The 21,687-nt window shown below is 47.8% G+C and overlaps 1 protein-coding gene across 2 annotated transcripts in view; it reads right to left on the reverse strand.

The window, feature by feature from the left end:
* Trim3 (tripartite motif containing 3) overlaps positions 1–21,189 on the reverse strand; it is a 24,596-nt gene extending 3,407 nt beyond the window's left edge. The window contains exons 1-8 of one of the 2 annotated variants that reach the window (XM_013035640.1): positions 21,021–21,139; positions 20,410–20,617; positions 12,713–12,878; positions 6,364–6,595; positions 5,996–6,147; positions 5,612–5,792; positions 4,594–5,326; positions 4,369–4,472 (exon numbers count right to left, since the gene is read on the reverse strand). In XM_013035640.1, the coding sequence (XP_012891094.1) occupies positions 4,369–4,472; positions 4,594–5,326; positions 5,612–5,792; positions 5,996–6,147; positions 6,364–6,595; positions 12,713–12,843 (1,533 nt within the window). In that variant the 5' untranslated portion in view covers positions 12,844–12,878; positions 20,410–20,617; positions 21,021–21,139. Of the gene's footprint in view, positions 1–4,368; positions 4,473–4,593; positions 5,327–5,611; positions 5,793–5,995; positions 6,148–6,363; positions 6,596–12,712; positions 12,879–20,409; positions 20,618–21,020 lie in introns of both variants that reach the window. The other variant, XM_013035639.1, reaches the window with a different exon arrangement.
* Positions 21,190–21,687: the final 498 nt, after the last annotated feature.

The raw sequence follows: 21,687 nt of genomic DNA on the forward strand, positions 1-21,687 counted from the left end.
AAAAAAAAAAAAAAAGACAGTCACAAGAGGTATATTTATCCTGCTAGACAGGGGAGTGACAAGATCAAATCAGTGTGTGTGTTTGTGTGTGTGTGTGTGTGTGTACGACTGTCTGTCTGTCTGTTGGTTGTGGGGTTTGAACTCAGAGCCTTGGCACTGTCCCTGAGCTTTTCAGTCTAGTATGGGCACTACTTGAGGACCTGTCCAGGGTGACTAGGTTACAAAGAACACTCAAGACAGTCACAAGAGGTATATTTATCCTGCTAGACAGGGGAACAACAAGATCAAATCAGTGTGTGTGTGTGTGTGTGTGTGTGTGTGTGTGTTGTGTGTGTGTGTGTGTGTGTGTGTACGACTGTCTGTCTGTTGGTTGTGTGGTTTGAACTCAGAGCCTTGGCACTGTCCCTGAGCTTTTGGGCTCAAGGCTAGCACTTTATCACTTGAAATACAGCTCTATTTCTAGCTTTTTTGGTGGTTGATTGGACATTAGAATTTCACAGACTTCCTGCCTGGGCTGGCTTTAAACCACGAACCTCAGATCTCCGCCTCCTAAGTAGCTAGGATTACAGGTATGAACCATTAGTGCCCAGAGAAATCTGTTTTTCTGAGAGTGCACTGGCTACCAGAAAGACTTAAGACTAGAAGCTAGCCAACCAGTCAGAGGTTATGGTAGGAGTCCAGATGAGGAATGATTATGGTTTGGATGAAGGAAATAGACTGGAGGGAAGTAGACAGACTCAAGAACATTATATGACAATGATCCAACAGGACTTTACAGCAGACTGGAGAGGGATGGGTGAGAGAGCAGAAAGCATACAGGATTAGGCTACTCCAGATATGGAGCTGACAAAGTACCCTTCCCTCCTGGACAGGATAAATCCTTCACCTCTCTTCTTTTATTATCTCCTTCCTAAAGGCATTTCCTTTAATCCTCATTCCTCTTTAAGCTAAACCTTCTGGCTTCTCCTTTACAGCCAAAACATTACTCACTGCATAAGTCTCATATGCTCTGCTTTGTTATAGGCTCTGGCAATACAAGATGAATCAGAGTCAAAAGCTGCTTAGAGAACTCAAGTTCTGGGCCCTGGTCTGAAGATCTTTGATCCAGACCTGCTTCCTTATTGGTAAGCTAAGGCTCCTTACCCCCATTCTCATGTCTTAGGGGTGTTTAAACTGGCCATTATTTCCTCCTTGTACGGAGGCTCTCACTTGGCTATGCAGCACAGTACTTGTTCCTCTATCAGGACAGTGCTGTCCACATGAAAAGGGAGTAAAGAACACATGCAAAGCTGACTCAGGGAGCACCAGATTAGCAGTAAGGTAGTTTATGGACCTCCTTCAGTGTGAGCAGCTCAAATTCTGATGAAATGGGAAGACTTCTTCTTCCCTTATCCCCCTATTCCAAGCCCAAATCCTACTCATCTCTGGGTTTTCAGAATTTCCAGGTCACTTCTTCAAAGCACTTTAATGACCAGCTTCTACCCTCTTCAATTGAATATATACATGTAAAGTTAGGTTCCCATGATATATGCTTTAGGTTCTCTTCACAATAAATGTTAAATAACTGCTAAATATCTGTATTCCCTTCTAAAGACATAAGCTCTGCACTGGGCAGAGACCACATCTGCTTTGTTTGCGGTTACATTTTTCAGGACTGGTCTGAGTTATGGTACTCTGTGGACATTCAACAAATGAATGAGTTTCCCATCAAAATGTCAGACTTGGATATCCCCACTTGAATACTGTAAAGCCATCTCAAGTGTGCAAATGTGGAGCTCACCAACTTATACCTAAGCTGCTCCTCACTGGCAACACCATACACCCAGTCCCCATAATCTTGCCATTCTTCTCTTTTCTTTTTTGTCAGTTGTGGGGCTTGAACTCAGGGCCTGGGGACCATCCCTGAGCTCTTTCACTCAAAGCTAGCACTCTACCACTTTGAGCCACAGCGCCACTTCCAGTCTTCTGGTGGTTAATTGGAGATAAGTGGTTCCAATTCTTTCCTTGGGCTGGTTGAGAACCTTCATCCTCAGATCTTAGCCTCCTGAGTAGGTAGGATTACAGGCATGAGCCACCAGTGCCTGGCAAGAGTTGCCATTCTTGATCCCTCTCGCTCTCATAACATCGGAGGTTCATCACATTCTGCTATATTTGCTTCCTTAATATTTCTCCAATCTACTGGAGTCCCAGTTTACTTTAGAAGAGGTATTGCTAAATCACCTATTTCATAGTAGCAGTATGTAGATCTCTGACTTCAGGGATCCTAGGTGATGAGTGAACAAAATAAAGACAATAACAAAACAAACTAGGGACATCAATAAAGTATAGAAACTGCTACTGCAGACACTGAAGGTGATCAAAGAAGGATGTTGTTAACATTCTGCCTGAAAGGAAAGAAGGTATCTCCCTGGAAGAGGTGATAATGCTTTTGGACTAAGACAATGACACAAGAACATGGATTTGTGCAAACCCAAATTTCCCTTAAAAATCACAGCGTTTTCTGTGCTGTGAGAGTCTTCCCTCTACCACAAAGAACCCAAAGGAGGAAAAGCTCAAGGACTCCAGGCCTCATGAACAAAGCAGGGGGACGCATACTCTGACTGGGAGTCCAGCCCACACCAGCCCTAACCACTGGAGTAAGAGAAGCAAACACTGAGCTTTGGCACCTGAGATCCAGGCTCTGAGCAGCTACAACATCAGATGGAGGTAGGGGTAGAAACAAGGAGAATATTAAAGGAGTGGCAGGTGTTTGGAAGAGAGAGGGGGTTACGTCGGGCCTCCCCCTCATTCCTCACATGAAAAAGATGAACAAGCACAACCCCTCACCAGGGAAGAGAAATCAGCATTTGTTCTTTTGTACGTGTGAGCATGTGAACACCCAGGTGACACATGACAGGAAAGGTATCTCACATCTCAACCTTTGGGCTTGGAAACATCCCTGGCCTATTGAGAAGGAAAGGAGCGTAAAGCTCCAGTGCTGTCTACAACCTCTACCTCCTCACCATCCAAGCTCAGCCAAATACTTCCCTGTGCTATAGGAGCCTCTTCATTCCTCTGCTACGAGTAACAGGGCAAGAACAAAAGGAGCCAGACAGTATTAGGAATCTGGTCATACAAGAATTTCTGGCACCTTTAGCCTGTGGGGCCAAGGAGGAAAAAACACTGAAGAAAAAAAGACCACTGCAATCTGACCTCATCTATCCCATCCCTACTAGCAAGCTACTTCCATTCTATAAACAACCCTCTCCAGGACGTTCCCACCTCCTCGCCTATACTTACAGCCTCAGCTAACATTAAAAGGCTCACTAGGTGTCAGATACAGCACATTACATCATTCAATACTCTCAAGCAACCCTGAGGTATTAGGTATAGGCTTTTCCTAATTTTACACATGAGTTAACTACAGCTCAAAGAAGTCACGTGATTTGTTAGTACCCAATGGAGCCAAGAGACAAGTCCAGGTGTCTAATTTCAGAGCCTGGGAGTTTAACTGCTGCATTTTCTACTGAACCAGGCTCTGAACTGCTACAAAGAGTAAAGAGAAGAACCATGTTTCCCGCTTTTTCTTTTTCTTTCCTTTTTTTTTTTTTTAAACTAGTCTTGGGGCTTGAACTTGGAGCCTGGGTGCTGTCCCTGAGCTTCTTTATGCTCAAGGCTAGTGCTCTATCACTTGAGCCACAGTGCCACTTCTGGATTTTTCTGAATAGTTTATTGGCAATAAAAGTTTCAAGGACTTTCCTGCCTCAGATCTCAGTCTCCTGTGTAGCTAGGATTACAAGCATGAGTCTCTGGCTCCCAGCTGCTTCCTGATTTTAAAAAGCTCACAGAACGCACAGTATAGTACTGAGAGACAGGGACAGGACCACCTGTTTTCTCTCTACCTTCTAGCCAGCGAAAGGTACCCATTTGGTCAAATCAGATCCATTTAATTGTCTAGGCAGATGATTTCAGAGACTCAAGGCAGATAACATACACGCAGGAGCCAGGCTGGTATGTTGGAAGATAGCAGGGAGGGCAGGCTAGCATCCTGACTACTAGGAGTAAAGGAGAGAAAGTACACCAGCCATCTGGAGACTGGAGAGGCAGAAGATGGAAAGGAGGAATGGGCCAGATCCTAGGAGTCGCCAAGATGATCCTTTCTGGGTCATGGCTTAGGAGGCAGTGGTTGCAAGCGCAAGAAACTAGGTTCTGATTGAAGATATTGGCTACTGTTGTGGCCCTTGGTGACACACCACTCTCTCAGGAATGGTACTGCCTATAGAATATCATCTTCCTGTGAGTTTTCCATTCCAGGTGATGACCTGTATGGTCTATTTCTTTCAGAAGGGAACCCTTTTGGGTGTTGGGAAAGAGTGGTGCAGGGCTTACCTGGATACATTGGTTGTTGCTGTCTGCTACCACTATGCGGCCACTGCTAGCTGCAGATACACCTTGCAAATTGGTGAATTCTCCTTTCTCCCTTCCCCGACTGCCTATGGGAGTGAGGTATGAACAAAAGAATTCACTCTGAGGTCCCTTGGAACTTCCCTCCCCCCTCCCCCTGACCCCTGCCTAAACCAGCCCCCATCTGGATCCACCCTTGGCCATCTGTACCAACACGGAAGACGAGTTCATCCTCAATTGGGTTGTCCTTCCGTTTGCCACCTGTGCTGTACATGGAGCTGGGTCTACGCACCGCCTTCTGGCGCACATGGCTGCCCGGACCACCCGGAGACTTGACACGACGCTTCACATCATCAGGTGACGGTGGCAGGTCCCCGGGGCGCAGGGCGCGCACGCGGAAAGGGCTGCCGCGCACTGGCTGTCCGTAGAGCAGCACTGAGAGGAGCAGCTCTCCTTCCGTGCGCGCTGTGTACACCAGCTCGTATGTACCGTTCTTGTGGTCCACCACTGGCACAGGAAGGCGTGCGCCATCAGGACCCGTAATCTCTGCACGCAGCTCCGCGCTGCCAGTGCGCACCAGCCGCCCATCTTTGTCTTTGGTTGTGACAGTGAGTGAAGCAGGCTGGCCCACGAGCGCCTGACGCAGGCCCTCACCGGTGGCCACCGTCTCGTGTGCGGTGGCGCTAGTGGTGAGCAGCGCGCCCAGATTCAGCACGGATCGCCGCAAACCATCAACCTCAAGGACCAGTTCCAGCTGTGCGTTCTCATGAGGCCGCTCTGGGAAGGCCTGAGCTGCCAGGGCTGCCAGCCTCTCTCGCATGTGCTTGCGTACCAGCAATACCTCTGGGGCCGAGCCCAGGCGCAGGGCTTGCTCTGCAAAGCTGCAGCTACTGCCGATGTGTTCCTGACCTTGGCGCAGTGTGTCTAACTGGGTCTGCAACACCTGAGGAGGCAGGAGGAGAAGAGTGGGTGCACACACTGGCAGAGAGGGGGTTTCTGTGACTAATGAGGAGACTGTATGGTACGGCCATCCAAAGAAACACAAGAAGGTGAATGTGGACAAGGGTGACAGATGTCAGCAGCACCTACAGTAGGGCCACAGCAGTAGGCAAGTGATGGAGGCTGGAGGGAAGGAAATGCTGATGTTGAAGGCCAGGGAAGCAATGGAGACAATGACACATCTCATAAGAGGTCATGATGGGAAGGAAAGGTGAATGAACAGACACACCTTCTGCTTGGCTCCACAAATGGCCTCCAGGTCACTGACCAGAGCCTGCTTGCGCTGCTGCAGTGCCTGCTCCAGGTCCTCGAAGGCTGCACTGATCTGGGCAAGGGCCTCAGCCTTGCGCTCTTGGAGCTGCTGGCTGATACCCCCGACTAAGGCGATAGCTGCAGACAGCTGTGGCAATCTGGGGAAGGGAAATGCCTCACACAGGGTTGCTGGCGGCTGCCATCACCAAACAAACCCCTCTACCCAAGGATCCTCTAGGATCTCCCCTCCTTGAGACCTCCTCTGGCTTCTACTTCTGCCCTTCCTAGACTCCCAGACCCTTCCATCTCTTGAGATGTCATCCCAGGGCCTCACCAGCCCCGTTCCCCAGCCAGTGCCTACCGGCCACGCACGGCCTCCAGCTGGCGCTGCAGGGCTGCCTTGTGCTGCTCCACCACATCCCGCAGCAGCACGGTGCCATGCTCCCGATGCTCCCCTGCGCGGCATTCGCCACACATGGCAGTCTCACAAGCTTCACAGTAAAACTCCATCGTCTGGCGGTGGCACAAGGACTCCGGTGAGGCAACGGCCAGACACTGCCCTTCTTTGCACCCTGCCCTCCCAGCAGCCCTCCCTACCCCCACTTCCCATGCCCCCTCTACCTAGACCACTCACACAGAGACGATCTCTCAGCCACATCTACTCCCCACCCATCGCCTCTCCTTCTCCCACCCCAAGTCCTGGCCTCACTGGGCCTCGCTTGGGCCCACCTTGCCTTCATGGTTGGGGCAGGAGAGAGGGCGGCCGGCCACTGCACTGAGGGGGTGGGGGTCCTCGGGGTCGTGGGCTCCGTCAGGTGCCTGCTGCATTGCCTCCATGAGGCTGCTGATGAAGAAGTTGTTCTGTAGGGCTGAGACACCCTGCTCAGGGAGGATGGACGTCTGCCGGCACACTGGACAGGACAGTGTCAGGCTCTGGGCAGGGATGTAGTTCTGGAGGCATCTGGCCCAGGAAAGGGAGAGTCAAAGGAAGGAGGGGAGTGAGGTGGCAGCAGAACCCCCTTCTAACAGGTGATGAACCCTCACCTCATGGGTATGTTATTCCACCTCCTTTTGAAACCTCTCTGACACATAACACACCTCATCTGCCTGCGGCAGGTGCAGACGGTTCTGACGAATGAACAGAAACACACCCCTGGCCTCTCTCAGGAGAGCAAACATGTCTGCATTCTTCACAGTGTGCCCAAACACAGACTCACCTTTCAAAAATGTTTACAAAACCTCCTCAAGAAAATGGGCGATTAGCCCTCCTCCTACTCCTTTTAGCCCTTGACCATTTACTGACTGCCTACTCTTGCCAAATTTGTGCCAAGCTCTTGGAATTAAAAAAATGATCAAATAGTCTCCAGGGGAAAAATGTCATAGAAATAGAGAATTTCAAGAAGTAACTAGTATAATGATTAGGGGTATGGGTCTCATTTTGGAGCTAAGGTGCCAGATTAATGATTTAATACACCGAGGGACCCCTGACACATTATTTTTATGAACCAAGCAGTTCCTGCTAGTAAGTTGGAAACAGGCGATCACTAGATCCCTTTAGAGGATTAATGTAAAGGATCTGCTTTCACAGGAAGAATAAATGTAAAATGTCTGACCCACTAAAGCACTATGAACATGAATGACTATTACTGCTTGTCATTAATGCAAGAAACACAGAGATGCAATGATGAGGAAATGCATCTGGCTCAGGTGGGTGGAGAATATGGCCAGGGAAAGCTCTCGAGGTGACATAAAAGGAATCTTTGTGGATAAATAATTGTTAGTCTGAGCAAAGGTACAGGGAAAGCAGGAAGGGTTTTCTACATACAGAGGGCAGCAGCCAACAACACTGTGCGGACAAAGAACTAGAAGCAGTCCGAGGTGGCTAGAAACAAAGTCCAAGGTAAGAAATGGTGAGAGGAGTCCAGGAACTCAGTAGTTAACCCTAGCAGTAATAGGGTCATTCAAGCATGACCAAGCTCCTCCTCTCCATCACCCATCCTGGAAGGTGGATTGGAAGGGAACAGACAGCAGATAGGGTGCAGTGGAGAAGTCTTTAAAAACTACAGGGTCAATAAAAAATTATTTAAAAAAATAAAATAAAAATACAGGGTTGTGTACTTGGGTGTGAAGAGAAAGAGATAAGTCTTGGTGGGACCCTGGCTTCCTAGCTTAGGTAATGGAAGGGACAGTGGTAACATTTACTAGAATGAGAAATGGAGAGGAACAGTCTTGTCCTGGTTTGATCTACTGTGATGGTAGGCCATCCAGGTAAAGGGGTCCAATAAACAATAGGGAAGCTGGGTGCCGGTGGCTCACGCCTACAATCCTAGCTACTCAGGAGGCTGAGATCTGAGGATTGCGGTTCAAAGCCAGCCTGGGCAAGAAAGTCTATGAGATTCTTATCTCCAATTAACCACCAGAAAACTGGAAGTGGCGCTGTGGCTCAAGTGGTAGAGTGCTAGCCTTGAGCTGAAGAGCCCAGACCCAAAGTTCAAGAATCAGGACTCTCCCTCCAAAAAAAAAAAAAAAAATAGGGAAGAAGGCAGATTAGGGATAGACATGTAGATGCTACCAATGTTGAAAGCGAGAGGATGAGATCAGCCAGGAAGGTATAGACAGTGATAAGGGAAAGGATAGAAACCTTTCAATCACAGGCTCATGCCTATCATGCTAGCCACTTAGGCTGAGATCTGAGGATCTCGGTTCAAAGCCAGCCCAGGCAGAAAAGTCTGTGAGACTCTTATCTCTAATTAACCAGCAAAAAGCTGGAAACTTGTGGCTCAAGTGGTAGAGCCCTAGCTCTGAGAATAAAAAAAACTAAACCGGAGCACCAGGCCTAGAGTTCAAGCCTCAGTACAGATGAGAGAGGAGAGAGAAGAGAGAAAGAGAGAGGAAAGAGCGAGAAGAATGGGGAGAGGGGTGAGAAGGAAGGAGGAAGAGGGAGAGAGACAGAGAGAGACAGAGACAGAGAGAGACAGAGACAGAGACGGAGACAGAGACAGGTATCTATCCCCAAAGATAAAGAAGGAGAGCAGAGAGGGAGGCAGAGAAGTCAGGAGAATGATAGTATCTGGGCAACAAAATCAGTCCAGAAGAAAGGAACAAGTCACCAGGGTAGAAAACACCTGAGAAGTCAGATAGGGTACAGGCTAGAAAATGCCCTCTGAATTTGGCAATTTGGCAAATCAGAAGTTACTTTTCTCCGAGAGGAAACAATGAAGGGAAGAGTGGAGGAAGACAAGATTGACTAATGGAAATTAAAGAGTGAAGGAAAGGCTAGGCAATTAAAGGGGGGCATGGAGATGGACTGAGTGGGTTGCTGTTGTAAATTTGGAATGGGATACTTTCCCCTTTTCCCCTCAGTGGTGGGGATTGAACCTAGGACCTCATACATGCTAGACAAGCACTCTACCACTAAGCTACATCCCCAGACCACTGCAAGGGGAATGCTGAGCATGTTTCTAAGTCAAGAAGGTACCAGTAGAAAGGGAAAGGTAGAAAAGTATAGAAAAATAGTAGCACAAAGTCTTGGGGATGGGGACTTGTTTAGTTGACCTGAAGGGCATCTTCTGATGGAGGAAATAGAAGAGGTGGATACAGAAGAGTATGGGGGAGGAGGGAATCCAAGTCAGAAAGAGGGTGGATAACTTGCCTCCAACAAGATCGGCCGCAGAACTAAGGAAGGAGGAGTCAGGGAATAGTGGTGGCTGGGATTAGTCACTAAAGGGGGAGGGAAGTTACTAGAAACAGACATCAGATTGAAGGCAGCTGTGTTTGGAGACCACAGATCTTTGGAGGGGAAGATGTGTATGAAGCACACTCTCATATCCTCAATGTCCCCACTTCCTATTCCCTTTACCTTTTGTTCTTAGTTAAAATTTAACAAACACTACATGCCAGGCACAACTGCAAAGTGCTGCACAAATATTAACTTATTTAATTGTGGCCTACTTCTTCCCCGCCCCTTCCCCTCAAGTAGAGAGTAGCTTCTGTCTCATACTCCACATTCCTGAGGGCCAGAAGGTAGAGCTGATCCCTCCTCTTCCCAATTGGAACATTCTATTTGTCTTCAGCTCATGCCTTTGAAGCTCATGCCTTCTGTCTATGCCACCCTCCTTGTCTCTGCTGACCTAACATTCTCCCCCATTTACTGAAGTCTTTCTTCTGACTCACTCTCTTCTCTAGCACCTCCCCTCCCCAAACAACACACATTCTGCCAACATTCCCCATGGCTCTGACATCCACAAAAGCACCCATTTCCATCGTGATTTCCTCACTCTTTGACTTCCTCACCCCGGTGATCTTTTCTTCCACTTCATCTCAGCGATCTACTCACATGCTCCTACCACCATCCACATCTCATCAACTATCACCTCTTGAACCCTGAAATCTACACTCCTATTTTGCCCCTGCAGCTTTTCTGCCCAGCTCATAGACTAAGCACCACTTCTACAAAACACCTTCAGACTAGTACCTCCTTCTGGGGGTTGCCATAATTTCCTAACTGGTCTCTCGTTTCCACTTTTGCTCCTCTATAATCAATTCACCCACACCACCAGAGTAACCTTAAAAAAAAATCCACCAATAGCTATTGGTTGCATTTTGAATAAAATCCAAATACTCTCCTAAAACCAACAAGTGTCAGAAAGACAAACGGCATGTGTTTTCCCTCATATGCAGAAGGTAGATCTAAAATACCAGGACATAATAAATTATACAGGACTCTAGGCATTCACACACAGTGAGACCAAAGGAAGATACTCTTAGGAAAGGAACAGAAAGGCTCAATGCCTATGCCCCTCTGATCATATAGAATAATATTTATTGAAATGAACTCCAGGAAATGAAAACGAGTTTTTTTTCTTTTTTGCTGTTTTAGTTTTCTTTCCTTTTTGTTCTGTTTCTTTGTATATCTTTGGGAGGGTAAGTGAAGGCACAGAAATGGAGGGAAAAAGGATGAACAAATGCAGCAGTGGTACTCACTGGACACTATGCTGAAAATGAACTATACAACTAGTGGGTGGGGACAGAAGGGAAAAACTGGGAGACAGTGAGGGAGGGGCTAAAATTGTCTAAAACGAAATGCAACTCTTTGCCTGACTTATTCAACTATAACCCCGCTGTACATTACCTTTATAATAACAATAAAAACACAAATTAAAAAAAACAAACAAGTGCCCCCCTGATTCTCAGGGTCCACAGTATAGCTGCAGCTTTTTCTGTTTGCTTGTTTACCATCTGTCTCTGACACTATACCATAAGCTCTTTGAGGATGAATGAATGAGTCCAAGTAAAGAACAAAGGCTCTGCAGTTAAACTTGCATTCAGATCCCAACTACTGAAATGCTATGTAGCCTAGGATACATTTCTTAGTTTATTTAATGTCTCTGAATCTTAGTCTCTTCTTCTCTGAAATGGGGACAATAACATATCTGTTGTGAACACTAAGTAAATCAAAAGTGTAAATCACTTAGGAAGTCCCTGGCAAAGAGAAAGCAATCAATACATTGTAGCTATTATTACTATAGCTAATAAAATCAGTCACTGATTTTCTCCAAGAGAGCTCAGTGATCTGGCACAAGAGAAAGCACAGAGAGGTCTGAGTGTGGCTCTGATCCAGCACTGAGTTTCTACAGGATAGGCTTAGTCAGCAAATGACATGAGGTTGGGTGGAATAGTTGCAGCTATGCTAAGTCAGACATAGGGTCCACACTGGGAAGGAAAGAGAGGAAATGAGACCGGGATTGGTGATGGGACAAAAGGGAGCAGTGGAGGGGATTAGGCTTGACAATGAGTCAAAGACGGCACAGTTGCAGTGGAAGTGGGAAGTGGAAGACTGGTATCTAGGACAGTAGTATCACTACCGGTGATGACAAGATGGAGATAGTGGTTGGGAGAGATTGCTACTAAGGTACAGCAGAGGACGATCCTGGAGAAACATTCGATAACTAGGAGGCATATGACTCAAAGCCCTCAGGCTGTTGGGAGAACTTAAATAGTGGTAGAGTTTTGGTTACACATGTATGCCAGTGTGTCAGGCTGGCGCTAGAATCTCAAAGAGCAGGGGTAGAAGGGAAGCATGATCCATGCAGCACAGCCAGGTTCAGTGGCAGAGTGAAGATCTAGATACAGAAGGCAGGATTAAATGGAGGCAATGGTGCTAGAGACTAGGTCAATGCATCAAACCCTGCAAAGGCTTCTCATGGGTCTCAGAGTGAATTTCCCTAGTAGGCCTATCACGCTCCACCCAGTCTGGCCACTTCCTTCTTCAGCTTTATTCCAGGGAATTTTCAATCACACTCACTTTGCTCCAGCTTCTTCTAGAACTTTTTACAAAACAGGAAAGGTCTTTCCATGTCTTCCCTTCTCCCCAGAATGCTCCTTGAATTCCTCAGTACCTAGTTAACCCTAGTTCATCCCCAGGACTGCACCTCAGCAAAGTGATTTTCTAAAGAACAAGAGATCACACATGTGTAGCCACAGAGCTTAATACTTTGTCACAACCCTTTCTAAGAATGCTTTATTGTATTTATCTATAATCTGGCTCCTTCACTATACACTCTTTATGAGTAGAGATTATAAGTGGTTTTACTCATCGCTGCATATTTAATAACCAGGACAGGGTCCAGCTCACTGTAGTTGTGCAATAAATAAATATTCATAGAATGAATGACAGATGAGAAGACAGTTAGCGGCTGGGAGTGATTGCTTTCACTTGTCTGAAGACTGGAAGGGAAGGACAGACCTAGTTTCAACTATCCTCCTGCTATCACAAACTGCTGGTGCCAGAGCTGAGTCTTAGAACTGTCTGGTCTCTCTGATGATGACAAAGACTGTCTTGGGTTATGGGAAGGGCAGGATCTGGGTAGAACCTGATCCAGTGTTCAGAGCATCTGCTCCTCTTGCCGGTTCTTATACCCAAATCTATCCCTCCTGAAGGTTGAGGTTCATCTGTGCTCCCCCACCACCATGTGTGCACATTTCCATATTTCCCCTCTCCTACTAAAGGTTTGCACACACATTCTCCTCCGAGCAGAGCCTGCCAAGCCCTCACCTCTCCCTGGTGAAGCCCCCTTACCTCTCACAGAAGGTATGCAGGCAAGGCAGAACTTTTGGGCACCGGTATCGATCTAGGCAGATGCTGCACACCAGAAACTGCTTGTCCATTGGCTGTACCTCCGGGCCAGGGCTGTCTTCTCTCTTTGCCATGGTGATGACGGATAGTTCCCACTACTTACACCAGCCTGTGAACACAGAGAGATGGTCAGCAAAGGGAGTCCAGCATTCTCCCCTCACCACTCGAAGCCTCTGTGGGGAAATGCACCCCTTTCTTCCCTGCCAGGGGGACAAAAGTGCAGTGGTAGGAATAGGACAAATCAGATGGGCTGAGAGACCTCTAATATGGTGCTGTTTCAGAGCACAGATTGGGGCTAGACTGGCTTTCAACTTAGCTCAGCTGCTCTCATGAGGTAGGTAACATCGGACAATTCATATAATCTGTCCTAGCCCCAGTTCTCTTTCTTGTAATTATGCAAATAATAATCTCCCCTCAATGTTTCTTTGGAGAATCTGAAATGGTGCATATTGAGTGCGCAGTACAAGAATGATCATTTTCACTGACATACTCGCTCTTCATCTCCTCTGCCATCCCTGCTCCAAGAAACCTTCCAGTTCCAGGTAAAGTGTCTGCCCTAGGACTACCTTCAGCTTTTCTCTCTACACCCGGAACCATCTCTTAGCACAAGTGCACAGTATCAAGGTTGGAATTACTTCCCAGTTTATCCCCTTCTCTCCAACCCCAAAGCTGCAGCCCCTAACGTAGGCCATCAGCAACTCTCTCTTGCAGACCAATCTCCTGACGCCAAGAGCTTCCCAACAGGTATCCTGATCTCCTTGTTTGTGTTTTCTCATCCATTCCCTTTGCAACCAGAAAGAGTTTTTAGGAAGCACAGATCTGATCTTGTCACCACCCCCTTTCTAAATTCCTTCAATGTTCCTCCATTGTGCAAAGGATAAAGTCCTCCATTATCCAGAGGATGAACTGGCCAACAAGGCTTAGTTTTGTCTTGACCATACCTTCCTCTCAATCTCTTGTCTCATGATTCCATGATCAGTCACACCAGTTTCTTTTCAGTTTCTGGAAAATACCATGTTCTCTTTTGCTTCTGGGCAGTACCACTTTCTAGTTCCCTCTGCCTGAGAACTTCTTCCCATCCCCTTTGATGGCTGGTGCACATCTGCCATCAACTTATCACTCACACAAATGCCACTTCCTTTGTAAGACCTTCTTTGATTTCCTAAAGTGTGGCTAGGTGTGCCATCTCTCAGCAAGTTCTCTTATCTAAAGTTCTCTGTATCAATCTAGTAATCAATTCAACAAATAGTTCTTTATTAAGTACCTACTTTGTGCAGGTGCTGGGGTCAATAAAATATAGATGAGATGGTCCCCATCCTTGGGGTGATAGATAATGACAGTATTTGAGTTTGAAGCCAACCTGGGCAAAAAAAAGTTTATGAAACTCTATCTGAAAACCAATGACTGGGCACAGAAGGAAGTACAAGTAAGGGGATCACAGCCCAGGCTGGTTTGGGCATAAAGCAGGACCCTCCCTCAAAAATAAACAATGTAAGCCAGTGCCAGTGGCTCACATCTGTAATCTTAGCTACTCAGGAGGCTGAGATCTAAGGATCATGGTTCAAAGCCAGCCCTAGCAGGAAAGTCCGTGAGACTCTTATCTCCAATAAACCACCAGAAAACCAAAAGTGGTGCTGTGGCTCAAGTGGCTGAGTGCTCACTTTAAACTGAAGAACTAGGGACAGCACCTAGGCCCAGAGCTCAAGCCCCATGACCAACAAAAATAAATAAATAAACAATACAAAAGGGGCTGGAGGCATGGCGTAAGCAATGGAGTCCTTATTTAGCAAGCATGAGCCCCTAGTAAGTTCAAAGCCTATAGCTGCCAAAAACTATTATACTTTTTACATGTCTTTGTGATGAAGGAAGGATGCTGCAAAAACTTCAGCAGAGCCCTGAGAGAAAGGTGGCAGAGATGAGGCGAGGGAACAACAGGGATTCAGAGAGGGAAATCAACCTAGGATGAAGGCAAAGTACATGAAAATTCTTAGCCAAAAAGCTACAAGTGAATAAAAGCATTTGGGTAATAAGTGGAGATAAGACTATAAAGGACTTGTAGTCATCATTAAAAATATTATTTTAGCCAGGCTTCATGGCACATGCCTTTAATCTCAGCATGTAGGAGACAGAAGCAGAAAGTTCACGAGTTTGAGGACAATCTGGGCTATATAGGGAGTTCCAGGCCAGCCAGAGTGAGACTCCAGATCAAGAAACAAAATAAAGGGACAGGTGTGGTGGTTGACACCTATAATCCCAGCTACTTAGGAGACAGAGACAGGAAGATCATAGTTTGAGAACAATCCAGGCAGAAGTTAGTAAGAAACCTTTCCTCAAGAACAAGTCAGGAGTGAAGGTAGATGCCTTAATCTTAGCTGTGTGGGAGGCATAAGTAGGAGGACCAAGGCATAAGGCCAGCAATGGGTAAAACAGAAACCCGGTGTGAAAAATAACTAAAGCAAAACCGGGCTGGGCATGTGACTGGAGTGCTACAGTGCCTGCCTAGCAAGCATGAGGCCCTGAGTTCAATCCCTAGTACTAAAAACAACTGATTTTATCCTGTGGTTAGGGAGAGGATAGTCCAGTTTGCAAATAAACTTAAATAAACTAGAAAGTCCTTCTGGTAGTTATAACAGTGGAAGAGAAAGAAAAGCAAAGAGTGCAACAAGAAAGCCCAGTCAGGACAAATCCACAGTTCTTCAGAGATAATGGTGGCATTACAGAGCGACAGGCAGTAAGGCAGCCTCGCCTGAGACATATTTGCAAGGTGGAATAGGACATCATGACAGTCTGGCTGCAAGGGGGCAAAAGTTTGTTGATAAAGAGCAAAAGGGGAGGGGCAGAAAACAGACAACCAAAGCTGAGAAGGAGATGCTTGGGGCAGGCTAACTTTGAGGTATCTGTGTGAAGTCCAGGTAGAGTGGATAAGTAAGAAGCAGGATGAAGGAGCTCAAGAGAGAAGTGTGGGAGCCTATTGTTTTGGAATCACTGGCATATTAATGGCACTGACAACAATGAGAATGAATGAAACTGCCTTGGGACAGAGGGTGGAGAGTGATGAGAAAAGGGTCCGCATAAAAAAGTAGAGCAGGCAAAGACAGGAGAGCTCACAGGGGCACAAGGAGAAGCAATAGGAGAAAGCAAAGGAGAGAGCCTTCAAAAGAATCTAAGAAACTCAGCTAAGGACTAAAAAGTGTCCCCCAGATTTAATCTGGTCCTAGTGGAAAGCCAGGTCAGAGTGACTGAAGAACAGATGAGTGAGGAAGTTAACACAGCTGATGCAGACAATTCACGACAGAAATCTAGCCATGATGGAAGGCAGAAAAATAGCTAGACTGATTCAAAGCAGGCAGAGTGAGTAGATCCAGATCACCACTGCTATACCCAGTCAGATACATTATGGGACACTCTACAGACAATGAATGAATGAATGAATGAATGAATGCCAGGCCCAGTTCAGAGCCCTATTCCTGTTTAGGGAAAGATAAGAGAAAAGCTGAACAGCATGGGCCTTGCCTCTGTATGTGTGTGTGTGTGTGTGTGTCTGTAAAATGGTAGGAAGGAAAGGGCGGGACTAAGAACATTCTCTCCTGAAGTAGGCGCTGGGATCTTGAGGTTTTTCTCTATATGTGACAAGTTCTGAATCTTAAGACTTATTACCAGGACCCCATAGCTGGTCAGACTGAGGGTTGGCAGAACAACAGGGAGGCCAGCTGGAGGCAAACTGAAGCTTTTATCTGCAAGAGGGGAGGGCTGGGTGGAAGAGTAGGAGTGGTCTGTGGGGCTGTGCTGGGGCAGCTGGATGTCAGGATCCGCCTCTCTCCAAGCCCCAGGGGCTCTCCCAGCCTGTCACTCTGGAGGCAGGGATTGGGCTACATCCAAGGAGCAACAGCTCCTCCCTTCCTTCCCTGCCCAGACTTACTGGGCATACAGCTGCTGAGGCTATCTCCCAGCCAGGATCTAGAATTCTCTTCCTCCCTTGGCCTACTCCTCCCTACTCTGCCATCCCATTGTGCTCTAGAGATCTGCCCCCAGTAGGCAGAGGTTCAAGTGGACTGCTGATCACAGCAGACACTTGAAGGGTCTTGGACCAAGAGCTCAATTTTAATCTCCTCACTCAATCTGCCTTCCAGCCTCCCCTGCATACTTTATCCCACCCATCCTTTATAGCTCAGTTTTAAAGGCAAACACACTGCCTCATTCAACAGTCCCTCAACACCTCTGCTGGGGATACAAAGATAAACAGGGCCACAGCTCAGCCATTATGGATTCTAATAAAAAAGATTACCTGCAATGTAATGTGGTGAGGACCATGAGAAAGCACAGATTGTTCCAGAAACACAAGGAAGTACCCTAACTTAGATTGAGAACTGAGGTCTGTCCAGAGATTGGCTATCAGGTTGCATCCCAGTAGAGAACTATTAAGATGAGGTATGATGCCTTCAGCCTCAGGAAGCTATATCTACAAGTGACAGGAGAGGGATAGCAAAGGAGGTAAGGCTGGCACACGGGGAGTTACAGCACACAGTGCTTCATGGGTCGTACTAAGGAATTTAGACTTGATCCTTTTCTACTAGAGGATTAAGGCTTCATCCAAAAAGCAAAGGAAAAGTTTGATAGTAGTTGTGGGGAGGAGGGGTTTGAGTATAGAGTCACATTAGTTTAGAGGGGTCAAGGGCAAAAGGTTAGGAAACTGATTTGATTAGGGAACAGGCAAAAGCAGGTCCCCACAGATTTCCTAAGGAGAAATCAATAGAAACTTGTTTTATACATTGAGTCAAAGAAAAAGGAATTAAAGATGCTTCCTTGTTTTCCCACTTGGAAACTGGAAGAAGCACAGTTTGAATGAGAAAGTAGTTCGCTCCTTAATGTGGTGAAACCATGGTACTAATGGGACACAGGTCAAGTGGAGAGGCAGTTGGAAAAGCAGCCTAGAGATTAGGAGAGAAGTTTAGATTAGAGTTACAGATTTGGCTGTCATTGGTGTAGAGGTCTTCCTGAAGCCCTAGGAGTGAATGAAATCACCCAGGGAGGGCAAAGTGAGAAAGGAGGGTCTGTGGCTGAGTGCCACAGTGTGGCAGAGGCCAACACTTAAGATACAGGTGCAGGTGCCACATGGGGTGGTTTATAATGCCAGCACTCCGAAGGAAACTGAGGCAGGAGACTTGAGATTTCCAGGCTGATGTGGGCTACACAGCAAGGCTCAGCGTCAAAACAAACAAACAAATTACACAGGCACAGAGAAGACTGAGAACATACAGCCAGAAAAGGCAGAAGAAACCAGAAAGACAAAAGTCTGAGAGCCAACGGGAGTGAGCTTCATAGAGAAATGCTTCAGGAGGCTCCGTAATTTAAAGTCCCCCAAAAGTTATTATTAACCTCAAGAATGTAGTTTCTGGGAGGTAGAGAAGAGGAAGTCAGATCCAGGGAGTTAAAGAAGAAGTTGATTTCAAACAAATGAGGACAGCGAGTGCTGACTCCACTAGATCTTTGACAAGTACATTGTTTTCAAACTTCTCAAGTTCTCCAAACTCTCAAATAACATCCAACTTCCCCCAAAACTTTCTCCTAGGATCTCATAAGATTCCCAGTGTACATGATTTACACACCAGTGAGTAGAGATAACTAGATAGCATTGAAAAGGACTTTGGAGAGGTCAGCTAGACTCTCTTGCTGAAATGACTCACTGCTACTCAGTAGCCTCCAGGTGTATCTAATCATTTGAGGCCTCAGCAAAATAATAAACATCTGCAAGCTAGAGTATTTGGAATTTCTCCGAAACAAAAGAAGCATGGGAAAGATAAAGTCCTCAAATCTAAGGAACCTATTCAATAAAACTGGCAGGGAAGGAAAATGCTGAATTTCATGGCTCCAATCTCCCCCATGATGCCTGGCTACATAGGTGAATGAACCATTCGGTCCACATTCTGGTCTAAGTCCTACATCTGGGAATTAGAGTCACAAAGCTGAACCAGACATGCTCCCTGTCTTTCCTAAGTTTTTAGACTAGTGTGGGAAACCAACATATACAAACATCATTACAATGTTATAAGTACTATGATATTGCCATGTTCAAACTGCTATGTCAGGAAGTCTCTAACTTGGTGAGGAATACAGAAGGTTTTCAGAAGAATAGATATTTGAAATGGGTGTCGAGGGAAGAACAGGAGACTGATGGGTACATGGGGGAAAACAGAAAATAAAGGAAGAGAAACATGAAAAATGCACAAACGTAGACTAGTGGGACAAGACAGCAAGATTCATCGGGCAGAGGTTTCACTCTTCTTTCACAATCCACTCAATATGGGTTCTCTGATTGCTTCTTCTTCAGTTGTTCTCCACTACCAATGCTTAAATGTCTAATTTCACAGGGTTTTTGATTTAGGAACTTGTCTCCTCTCGCTTTTTATACTCTGCCTGGGCAATCTCATTATTTCCCATGGTTTCAGTGACTATCCAATTGCTAATAACTCCCAAAGCCTCATCTTCTGTGCTTAAAGACTCTCTTGAACTCCAGACCTCTATATCCTGTGTATCTAGGCCATCTTTACCTGGATGATGCAAAGGATTAGTCCAAAACTGAATTCATTACCAGCTGACCTGTTCTTCCTGCTGTATTTCTCATCTCCATAAAAAGCACCACCATTCACAAGCCTGAGCCTGGTCATCTTAATTCTGACTTCTCTTTCTCCTTTCAGATACAAGCTTTAACCATATCCTTGATGCTACCTCTAAAATGATTTGTCACTAATACCATTAACATAAGATGAGAGGGTGGGTAGCTTCCTATTCTACATACCCCTACTTGCAAATTGGAAGGGAGAGAGTTTTCTCATTCTCAAAATCTAAGATTCCATGGGTTTCTTTCAAACCCTAGGCTAGTACAGATTGCAATATATGCCTGTGGTTAAACCACATCTTATACTACAAACATGATTTGATTGCTAATTTCTACATAAGGCTAGGTGTTAAGAGGGTGGTCACAGCTGCTGCCCTCACCCACTTCCAAAATAAATGTTTGCTAAGTTTAAGTCGCCCCTGACATTCCCTTTCAGCACCCTCTACACCAGCCATTCAGTCTTTCTGAACATCAGCTATACTATCCCTACTATGGTCCATTGGCTCAAGTTCTCTCAGCAAGAATGCCATTATCCCCTCAGGGGTTGAGGTGGTACAAGGAACACAGAAAGTACTCAATATATGTTGGTGACAGGAGAACCATTTTTGAATCTTCCAGTTCCCTCTCACCAGAGAAAAGCTCAATCAAAGGCAAAAAATGAGACAAATGAATAAAGGAAGGCGATCTCCTCTTAACATAAGAAAGCTTCCCACCCACCCCCACCCCCCAGCAGAAGGTAGTAAGTGCTCTGTCACTGGAGGCATGCAAGCCAAGAAAGGGAGGGCAACTGTCAGGCCTGCAGCTCTAATTCCAATTCTGCAGCAAACCAGAGCCCTCAGGCTTAGGAAATGAATGGACACTGGTGAGCTGGACAGGCTATCAGGGAGAGATCTGTGAAGACAACCTCTACACCCATTCTAGATCTATCTTCTTGCTGGGGGCCAGTCTGAGTTTTTTGTGGTCCTCCTCAGACCCCCCACACACAACAGGAACAGGTCCTGAGCCTGCCTTTAGCCGGACTGACCTCCCCAGGGTGCAGCCTGCCCTCCAATCTGCAACCATCTGTCCCTGCAGGTTTGCAGCCCAGGATCTGAAGCCAAGTCCCGGCGGGAGGAGATCAGAACCAGGGAGGGGCCCAGGTTTGCAGGAGAACTAGAGGGGTCCTTTCATCCTGGCTGGTGGGCCTCTGGGTGCCCCGGGAGGATGGAGAAGGGAGCAAGGGGTGGAGGTGTCTGCACGAGGGAGAAAGGAAGCCTTCAGACAAGCTGGGCCACAAGATTCCAGAGTCTCACTCAGCAACCCCATCCACCCTTCACCCCGCCCTGGGCCGCAGCCTTCGGCACCCTCCGCCGCCAACACATGCAAGCCCCAAACCCCGCGCTCCTGAAGGGAGCCGTCCCCCACCCACCCGCGCCACCCCCAACCCTCAAACACGGACCTCACGTGAGCGGCCACAGCCCCAAGGACCCCCCCCCGCCGCTACCACGGACACGGACACGCCTCACGTGGACAGAGACGGGAACAGCTTTTGAAAAGCATCCTCGCCCCCACCCACGGCCGCTCCGACCCGGACCCGGACCCGGGCTTACGGGGACAACCCAACGCACCCTTGGGGCCCCCGCCCGTCGCACTCACGGCGCTGGGAGCAGGATTAGAAGGGCAAGGCCCGGACTGCGGCCACTCGGAGGGGCCCGCGGCGCTGCCCTGCCTGCCAGCGCTCGTTCGCCCCGGTCCTGCCCGCGGCGCCGCCCCACGTCCAGTGCCTCCGCCCGTCCCCACGCGGGCGCCGCCGCCGGACCAGCCGCACAGGCCGGAGGGAGGGGCCGGGGCGGGGCTGCGGACCAGCCGCGGGAGGGGGCGACTCCGGCGCCGAAGCCCCACCCACTCCCCCCGCCCTCCGCGCCGGAGGCCCCGCCCCGGCCCCGCCCTTTCCCGCCCCCACCCGCTCCGCCCCTCCCGGCGCCCCTGCGGCTCCCTCGGGCGCTGGCTCTGCGGTACCGCTGGGGAACCCGGGAACCAAGCAGCCGGATCCCGGATCTCCAGTCCCGGATCTCTGCCAGCTGCCTCCCGCGCTCGAGGCCGCCGGGAAGGGCGGTGTGGTCAGGCTTGGGTACTGGCGGGAGGCGCCTTCGGGAAGAGGCTGCTGGAGCAGCAGCCTTTGGGACTGGGAGAGCTGGTCTCGCCTGCCTCGCTGCTCGGTGTGACCGTCTGCCTCCCGCTGAACGGGAAGGAGACGGGACCGTCTGCGTCTCGGCCCTGATCGATGATCAGATTCTAGGCAATACCCAGAACCCTGCCCAAA

Source organism: Dipodomys ordii, unplaced genomic scaffold (assembly GCF_000151885.1).
Source record: "Dipodomys ordii isolate 6190 unplaced genomic scaffold, Dord_2.0 Scaffold216, whole genome shotgun sequence".
Classification (NCBI taxonomy): domain Eukaryota; kingdom Metazoa; phylum Chordata; class Mammalia; order Rodentia; family Heteromyidae; genus Dipodomys; species Dipodomys ordii.